The following is a 9684-nucleotide window of genomic DNA, read 5'->3' as shown; positions in this document are numbered from 1 at the left end:
TGTAAATTATCTCAAGGCAGCTGCGACCACAGTCACCAGGAAACCCATTGGCAACACATTATGCTGTCATTTTTTGAAGTACTGCAGCACTTGCAAGGTCCCCCTGCTCAAGGAAGCACATGTACAGGGCCATCTGAAGTTTGCCATTGCACACTTGAATGATTCTAAGGAGGATTGGGAGACAGGATGTGGTCAGATGAGACCAAAATCAAGTTCTTTGGCATCAACTCTACTTGCCGCGTTTGGAGGGGGAAGAATGCTGAATATGACTCCAAGAACACCATCCCCACCGTCAGGCATGGAGGTGGAAACATTATGCTTTGGGGCTGTTTCTCTGCCAAGGGTACGACCGACTCCACCCAACGAGGGGACTATGGATGGGGCAATGTAATGTGGAATATTGGGCTTGAACCTCTTCCCTCCCATTGAAAACGCAACCTTAAGGATTTGGAGAGGATCTGCAAAGAGGAGTGGACCAAAATCCCTCCTGAGATGTGTGTAAACCTGGTGACCAACTACAAGAAACGTCTGACAACTGTGCTTGCCAACAAGGGTTATTCCACCAAGTACTAAGTCATGTTTTGCTAGGGGTTCAAATACTTATTTTCTGCATCAAATGCAAATAAAGTCATAAATGTTATAAAATGCAGTTTTCTGTATTTTGTTGTTGATATTCTGTTTCTCACTGTTAAAATACACCTACCATTACAATTCTAGATCACACATTTCTTTGCAAGTGGCCAAACTTGCAAAATCAGCAGGGGTTCAAGTATTTATTTTCCCCACTGTATAGGAATGGTCAAGTTACATTTAGGCTGTATTACTTGAGTGGCACTATACAAATGATTATCCTGAGGTATTTCATCACCAAGGAAATAAAAAGGAAAACATCTATGCAAGACATGAGGGAAGGAAATGGGAGGGGTACTTGACATTAATCAGCAGAGCAACACCAGCAATCTTGGGAAGAAGTAAATTTCCCTCACTGACATATTAAATGGCTGAATACAAGGAAATGTTGGTACCATGCACTCGCTGTGTACCGGTGAGGTTCAATGGCTGACCTCAGTGATCCATATTGTGAAACTCTCCACAAACTACGCACCTGCAATATTTGACAAATGCCTTCTGTCTTTGTGAAGATACAGGGGACTTCCCCAACCCAACTTCCTTTCTATTTCAATGTGGAACATAATCCAAATAAACAAAAATGTCATCTGTGTAAAATAAAAACCTTAAAACAACAACTGTATCGTACAGCTACATTTGAAGGGGGGCCTTGGTTATCCAGACTTGTGATAGATCAAACTGACTTGTGGTCCTTTTGGTCCACAGTCCCCCACTGAATGAATGCAGAGAAAAAGTTCCCCATCATCACACACAATGATGCCTCTATCTGACCTGCTGATGACGCACAATATTGCTAGTTTGGTGTAATGTGTGGTATTGCACTCCAATGATTTAGATTTGAAGAGGTATTAAGTAATTGTCATCTAAAGCTAGCAAGCTAATTAGCCTTGTGTACCAACAACTACAGCACAACTGAAATTGATAAACGCTAACTGATGTATTTTGCAATGCTGTGTTTTAAAATCTATTCTTACATTTGCATGACGTGTTGTGACTGGACCAGGAAACTACATAACAAGTGGCCTATGGCCTAACAAATGGCCTATGTGTGAATAACTGGTTTGCGTATTTGCCCTAAATATGACTGGATTGCATGATCCAAATGAATATGAGGTTGTTCTAAAAGCTAAATGCTTACAAAACATATCTTAAAATGGTTAAACCTGCTGTATTTAACTGACAATGATGATGGTCCAAGGGAATGTATGAGTCTGTGCTTATAACCTACTTAGGAAAGTTGTCATTATTAAAAGAGAGACAGAATAAGTGCGCAACTATTGAACCTGGTTTCTCTGGCAGGCAGACAAATTATGTGAATCATACACTTTAAACTCTGCGTAACCTCTATGACACCACATGGTTTAAGGCAGCGGTTCCCAAACTATTCATGGTAGGCCCCTCTTCGACAATGAAGAAAAATTCACCCTCAACTCACGCTCCCCCTTGTTGTATCTCCGCCTAGCCCCTGAAGGGGCCTGCCCCACACTTTGAGAACCACTGGTTTGGTTTTCTTTCACCCGAATAAGTCCCTTCAATTACCTTATACTGAAGAGGACCACAAAGATAACTTGTTTTCTCTATAATGATGGTCCACAGAAATAATGGTTAAAGTAAGGTGTGCTTTACAGATGGTTGAGAATCAAGGCATTAGCCTACATTTCATGATCTTCTTCCAACTGGCACAGGTTCCAAATATTGATGTCTAGCCAAATTCCATGCCTCAATGTTGGATGAGCTGTACCTAGCCTGCATTTTAATTTGATGTTCATTGGAGAGGTACTGTTAATTGCAAAATACTAGTCCTGCTGACAAAAAGTTTAGTTATAGTCACATTTTACAGCTTTTGTTCAAAGCAACTTACAAAACATTAGAAAAACATTACATATATGTATTATTTTAAATAGATTAAATGAATAAGCATAATGAAAAATAAAATACAAGAAACACTATAAAGAAGACATTTCAAGTAAAAACAATACTAAAACTATGGTTATATTTATAAAGTATGCCTCAAACAAAAGACAATGCTCTGTCCCCTGCTGGGCCGGAACAGACAGAACAATTCTGCCAGTGGATCTCAAAGTATGTACCTACGTGTGTGGTACTAAGAGGTCAGGGACATAGCTAGGCCACGAAGAGCCATAGAAGCCATGAGGAAAAGTAGAAAAGTAATCAATTAAATCTTTGAATCTATTCTTCAGCATTAAGGGAGCCATGGTAGAAAGGCGAAAACAGGAGTAATGTGATCATATCTCTTGGTTTTGGTTAGAAGCCTGACAGCTGAGTTCTGTACAGTCTGAAGTTGATGAATAGATTTTTGGTTCAGGCAGGTAAATCAGCTGCAAAATGGTCTCTCTGAAAGTTAAGATCGGTCTTATGCTAAAAATATTTCTAAGATATGCTGCTCTAAACATAGATTACTGTCACACCAGATTCTTTGTCAAACTTGATATTATCCACTAGGAAACCAGCCTGTGCTGGGACCCAATGACAAATATCTTAGCTGAAGAAAATCCCCTGACAACCAGTTTTTGACACAAAGGCATCAAAATAAATCATCATACAGTCATAATCATATTAGAATCAGAGTGTAACTTTCCCTAAACAATATAATGTAATGTGTGTAAATAAGGACCTGTTATAATTGTTGCTAATGGAAATTCTTATGCATGCAAACTCATTGAAAACATGTTTGTACAAGGACACAAATCTGTTTATTTGACTTGGTGTTAGGGCAATATAGACCTAAACATGAAATGAAGAGTGAAAATATGATGAGCACAAAATTAAGTAGGTATTCTGGAGTGTGTGTGAGAAGCATATCGAATACATTGGGTGGGCTAGAGTTTGGGGAGCCACAATGCTGGTGAGTCTATAGGGCCTCATTGACAATGGTAGATCAACGACAACGCATGCATGCCAGGTGCAAATCTTGCAAACACTTTTATATATGCATCTCGTTCAGAAATGTTTAATGAGAAGAAAATGCGATTACAGTGACATTATTACAGTGGGTAAGTCAAATACAAAGTTACTAGATCGTGTAAACACATGAAAGAATATTGCTTTAAAGAACATATGGATCCCTAGCAAAGGCGAAATAGATCACTGGCACTTTAAAAAGATAACCCGGAAATACATTCTCTACTGTCGGTACATTCTCTTTTCCGGTGGCTGGAGCCGTGGTTTGAGCGTGGATTACATCTGGGCTCAGTAAAATACATGAAAATGAGTGTCCCCGCTTTTATCGACATAACAGAGGAGGATCAGGTAAAACTTTAGTAATCTTTTTGTCAACATTTAACCTTAACATGACCTAAGTCCACGAATACATAAACGAACCGGACGGTTAGCTTGCCAGCTAGCAACCCTAACCTGTTAGCAGTACAGCTTTGGAAGCTTAGCCGCTAATGCTAGGCAGAGATGTTAGCACGCTGGGCCCAACTCAGAGGATGGTTTTTCATGTCAGTGGCAAAGCTGGAATTTTATATTGCCTATGATGTGGCCATTGTTAATAACATGTAACACTTTGTGCTTTTGCGTTGTTTTGGTGTCATATTTAGCTAATATAGTATGGAAACTAACTGGTAGTGTTAACTGCCTAAGCAATGATGGCAAAGAGCTAACGTAAACTAGCCACTGTCTGAACAAGCTGTTGTACCTGTGTTTGCATGCTGTTGGTACGCGCTTCCAGGCGTCTGAGCTGAGAGCCTACATCAAGGCTAAAGGAGCCGAGATCTCAGAGGAGAACTCAGAGGGTGGACTGCATGTCGACTTGGCTCAGATCATCGAAGCCTGTGACGTCTGTCTCAAGGATGATGATAAAGGTATGTGCTGTTGTTGACAATAGACCATCAGTCACAGGGCAGCCATTGGTTTGAAGAATTTTCTGTTCTAACAGCAGTTTATAAATGAGAGAGGGTGAAGTTGGTTCTAACAATGTCCTTTATGTGTGTTTGAAGGCTCATTTAAGGCTTTTTAATTTGCTTTCTGTTATCAATTGCTTGATTCTCTTTCTTGGTCTGACTTGTTCTTATCTTCCTGCTACAGATGTGGAGAGCGTGATGAACAGCATCGTTTCTCTCCTCTTAATTCTGGAGACGGAGAAACAGGAGGCCTTAATCGAGAGCCTGGCAGAGAAGTTGGTGAAGTTCCGTGAGGGAGAACGTCCTTCCCTCAGGATGCAGCTGTGAGTCCTGAGTGTGCATTGCTCTCAGCCTGTCAAGCGACTGCTTATTTGATACAAAACTGAAAATGTCCATGTTGTCAAACTCCATTATGGCTCAAACTGTCCAATGTTCTGTGTTTTGGCTTAGCCTTAGTAACCTGTTCCATGGCATGGACGAGAACGCACCCGTGAGGTACACTGTGTACTGTGGCCTCATTAAAGTAGCCGCAACCAGCCATGCCATTGCCTTCATACCAACCGACCTCGATCAGGTATGTTGATTTTTACATTACAGACCATACTGACATCAGATAACTAGTGGGGATAAAGGCCTACTACAGCCAACAGCCAACTAGTACGTACATTCTGCAACTGCCTGATAGGAGAAAAACCGAACACAACCAAACACACTTATGGTTTCGTAATATAGCTGCTTCTAATTGAGAATGTGTCTAATAAGAAGTTGCGTTGTCAGCCCTTGGTCTTCTGGTTGTGGAAGAAGAAAGGAAGTGACCGTACTAAATGGGTGAGCGAGCTAGAGAAATTTCGCTTGGATCATTCCTGTTCAGTTTCAGTTGCACTGATTCGCTGAACCAATCAGAGTGATTTCTCTCTCACTGATGGGCTCTGCCACCGATTCAGCATGCTCAGTTCCCGAAAAGCCCAATATTGGCCCAATTAGTGGCAAAGGTGCAGGACACACAGCAAAAACATAGAGCCACCGACGCTCATCGTCAGCCCGCCATGTGTCCCGGGCACATACATTTTGTGGGAAATTTAGGCACAAGAACATTGTGTCAATAGTGCATTGTGTCAATAATTATGCCATTATTTTTATTTTTTCAAATCAAGGTTCGGAAGTGGATTATCGACTGGAACCTGACCACAGACAAAAAACACACTATGTTGAGGCTTGTGTATGAAGCCCTGGTGGACTGCAAAAAGAGGTACCCCATTTTTGTACATCTACTGTTTGAAGAGGATGAGATGGTAATATCATGTGAAGGTCTCTGAATCTCTGGTCTCTGTTATGTTTTTACCTTTCACAGTGAAGCAGCGGCGAAGGTGATGGTGGAGCTTTTAGGCAGCTACACAGAGGACAATGCCTCACAAGCACGAACGGATGCCCACAGGTAGGGTCAATAGGCTTTATTCCAGCTGCCTTTACACTCAGCTTCTCAGTCAGATGTGTGCCATTATTGGTTGGAAATTAACACCTCTTAGTCTTAGTGCCTCATAATGAATCGGCCAAGCACTTTCCAATGATTTTACTTGTTAGTCTGTGCAATTTACTATTGTGAAGTAATCTGGTTTTGAAATGACATGACATAGCAGCCGCAGCCGTTATAAACTGCTTCCATCTCTGCATCTGTCTCGTTACACACATTCCTCTTGTTTAAATTACTCACAAAGTCGTTATTGTGTGCATATTAAACATGTATCAAATTATACATGTTTGCTTTGCAATGACACTAGTAGCCTGCTTGTGGAACAAAGCAGGCCGTAGAGTCATGTTTTGAAAACACATCAAAATCAACGGTCACAATAGTTGATCGTTTCTTCACCCATTTTCACACCTCTGCATCATAGCTGAATAAGTTGTGAAGTGTTTAGAGCCTCGAAGGGGAACGCATATAAATATTAACAGCAGGACTCACACTTTCAGAGGATGCTAGTTGTTTGTCCAATGAAGTATGGTGGAGTTCTCTAGTTTTGAAACTACAGCAAAATTCAGTGTTATTGCACTATGTATACTATTTTTCATTTAAAATGTCCCACCACCATGATTCTGATATCACCAAATTACAGACATTCTTCTCTAAACATTCTTCCTGATATCAATATCTTTTGAGAGATGTAAAAGTATTACAATTTAATAGACGCAAAATAATTTGTCCTTATTATGAATGCTAATATAAAATGTATACAAATAATATCTTGTCAGGGTATCTCTTATATTGACCAAGATAGAAGTTTGGAGTTGACAATCCTGCCTTCCTCTTTAGGTGCATTGTCCGTGCTCTGAAAGACCCAAACACGTTCCTGTTCGACCACCTCCTGGCTCTGAAACCCGTCCGCTTCCTGGAGGGTGAACTCATCCACGATGTGAGTGCCCATGGAGTATTATTACTGCCTATTTCAGTTCATTTCTGTAGCCTCACACAGATGCAGAAAATGCATATTTTTTAAACTTTTTATCCTTATTTTGAGTTTACTGTTCCCATTTCTCTCTTTCACAGCTGCTCACTATTTTTGTCAGTGGAAAACTAATAGCATATGTGAAATTCTACACAAGCAATAAAGATTTCATTGATTCTCTTGGTAAGTACATCTGTGCATAGCTATCTGTATCTGTATGAACACCAGTGTTCACTGAGCATGTTCATAACAGTTAGATTTGGAGCGGTGTTGAAGAATGACCCTTTACTCAAACTGTTCAGGTCAAAGTAAATGTGACTGTTGGCTGTAGAAACAGGCCCAGTGGATTAAGTCACTAATATATGGAAGAGTCAGATGCCAGGCGGCAGGAATGTGAGTGTCAGCAGTCTGAATGTTTTCCTCTGGCCTGTGACCGAAGTGCTAATTAGCAATGGGCTCTCCCGTTCTCTACTGATTCATAGTGGTCAAACGGGAAAGTTTGTGTTAATGAACTTGTCAGTGGTGACCTTTGTGTAACCTCTAAAGGTAATGGGTCATTGCACCACACGGTGATGACTCGACTCAGAATTAAACAGATATGAAACAGTATAGCTAATCAAAGATGCTGCCCATCTGTTATCAGGTGTTAACTACTCAGTTATGTAATAGTTTTGCTAATGTCACTTAGATATTTTTTAGAATGAACTTATTGTTCATAATTCCTCCTTACATGCTTGGAATTGGATGCATCATTGTCTTGTAGAAACTGCAGCAGGAGTCGTCTGCTATTAACAAAATGTAACTGTTAGCAGACTGTATGCTACTGTGTTACTAGAGCTGCTGTTGCTGAATATTGACAGCAGTGCATGTCTGTTCTTTTCATACTGTGGTCTTCTCGCTGTAGGCCTGTCACACGAGCAGAACATGTCAAAGATGCGCCTCCTCACCTTCATGGGTATGGCTGTGGAGTCTAAGGAGATCTCCTTCGACACCATGCAGCAGGAGCTGCAGCTCGATGCTGAAGATGTGGAGGCCTTTGTCATCGATGGTATTGTCCATTCGATTTTCAAAATGTGAAGGAAGAAAATATCAATGAAATATATAGTTCAACTTTCATTCACTGTAGACAATCTGTGTTTCTGGCAGCACTTTGTCTTTCTTCACAATCTTTGTCTGCTGCAGCTAAAGTTATGCATTGATATTGTTTTTTAGCTGTTCGGACCAAGATGGTGTATTGCAAAATTGACCAGACACAGCGAAAAGTGGTTGTGAGGTAAGTCATTATTGGGATTACAAGGTTTACAGAGGCCAAAATATGATCTGATGTGTCGTAATCTGAATTGCACATTCTTCCAAGGCTGCCCTGGAGTATTTGTATTTTATTCAGTTTTTTATTGTTACTATGTAAGTACTTATGTAATGTAAGTTCCTATTGGAGATTTAGGCCAAAAGCAATGTACAGCAATGAGCCTTAGTCATAAATTCATGAACAGCATATCAACATTCTTGCACTTTTATTAAAACATGATCTATTTACACTCTTTACAGTTTTTTTTAATTGCAGACCAAAAACTCAATGAGAGACAATGAAGTATGATTGGGTTATGAAATGTACAAATAGTCATGAAATATGCTAATGGAGAAAATAAATTGCTAATGGAATTAATTGTGAATTAAAAGTATTCTTTTGAATTCCCAAAAGTGTTTGGAAAGACAGAAACAATCCAGGGAAAAGTGATGATTCTGTAAGTTGTTATCTGAAATGTGTCGTTGCGGTATCTGTTCCAGCCACAGTACACATCGCACCTTTGGCAAGCAGCAGTGGCAGCAGCTGTCCGACAGCCTTAGCTCCTGGAAGCTAAACTTGGCCACTGTGAAGACCAGCCTTCAAGCCCTCTCCACCTCCTCTTAAACTAACCCCTCCTCAAAACATCGGCTGTGGCTATGAATTTTTATATTCACCAATAAAAGTTAATGAAGACCATTTGCTCTTATTTTTTGTGTCAAAGGCAATGTTTTGAATGTGGTTTGAAACATTACACTGATGGGTAGGTGAATCTGCTAATTTATTCAGCTATTAACTGCAATGTCTAAAGCCTTAAATAAGAAAAGAAAAAAAGCATAGTGATTCCAAAAAATAAGGGGCAATGACGGTCAGCAGGGTTTAAAAACATGAAGCTGTCTGACACCACCACCTTGTGAATAAATAGATCTTATGATTCAGGAGTAGCAGTTCATTTCAGATTATCTGTGGAGGATATGAATTCAGTATAGTGAGCTGCCCCCGTCAGCCACTTCTCAACATACCCCACACCACCATACACTGTTTTCACATCGACTGCATGGGGTACAAAACATGAAATTGTGAGAATGTATCTCTGACGATGCACAGATGTGTCTACAGTTATCTGTAGTGCTACTGTTACTCTTTGGAGCTCAGTTCTGCATTCCTTTTCTCTCTGTGCAATACGGAGGGACAAGAGACACTACTATGATAACATTCCATTGCCTGTTCCATGTCTCCAGAAACTAGCAAAGAGTGCAACTATATGCATTCAGCAATCCCTGGAATTGGAATGACAAATAGGAAGTGATAGTGAAATGCACTTTGGACACAGCCAAAATGGAATTCCATAGCTGCAAGGTTTCTTTGTGTATGTGAGCTACGGAATGCACTTAATATCCAGATGTCGCTTTAGTAACGGGTATAATGGGCTGTGGTTTAACTTAACTCAGTCCATAAAAGT

The 9684-nt window shown here is 40.3% G+C and overlaps 1 protein-coding gene across 1 annotated transcript; it reads left to right on the top strand.

Moving 5' to 3' along the window:
- Positions 1-3789: 3789 nt before the first annotated feature.
- On the top strand, positions 3790-8921 carry eif3m (eukaryotic translation initiation factor 3, subunit M). Its single transcript, XM_080843241.1, has 11 exons — positions 3790-3900; positions 4325-4457; positions 4681-4819; positions 4947-5070; positions 5651-5745; positions 5848-5931; positions 6805-6904; positions 7039-7120; positions 7842-7985; positions 8150-8210; positions 8726-8921. The coding sequence occupies exons 1-11, from the start codon at positions 3853-3855 to the stop codon at positions 8847-8849; spliced, it is 1134 nt and encodes a 377-aa protein (XP_080699367.1). The 5' UTR covers positions 3790-3852; the 3' UTR covers positions 8850-8921.
- The last annotated feature ends 763 nt before the right edge of the window (positions 8922-9684 follow it).

This window comes from Sprattus sprattus, assembly GCF_963457725.1.
Source record: "Sprattus sprattus genome assembly, chromosome: 8".
Lineage (NCBI taxonomy): Eukaryota > Metazoa > Chordata > Actinopteri > Clupeiformes > Clupeidae > Sprattus > Sprattus sprattus.
The sequence above is the reverse complement of the archived record's forward strand: the minus strand, read 5'-3'. Positions and strand labels throughout refer to the sequence as shown.

Bases quoted from the DNA above. Each gene is read 5' to 3' on its own strand.
- eif3m (XM_080843241.1), top strand. From the start codon at position 3,853: ATGAAAATGAGTGTCCCCGCTTTTATCGACATAACAGAGGAGGATCAG. The intron at 4,458-4,680 runs GTATGTGCTGTT...TTCCTGCTACAG, and splicing joins TCTCAAGGATGATGATAAAG to ATGTGGAGAGCGTGATGAAC. The intron at 5,746-5,847 runs GTACCCCATTTT...TACCTTTCACAG, and splicing joins CTGGTGGACTGCAAAAAGAG to TGAAGCAGCGGCGAAGGTGA.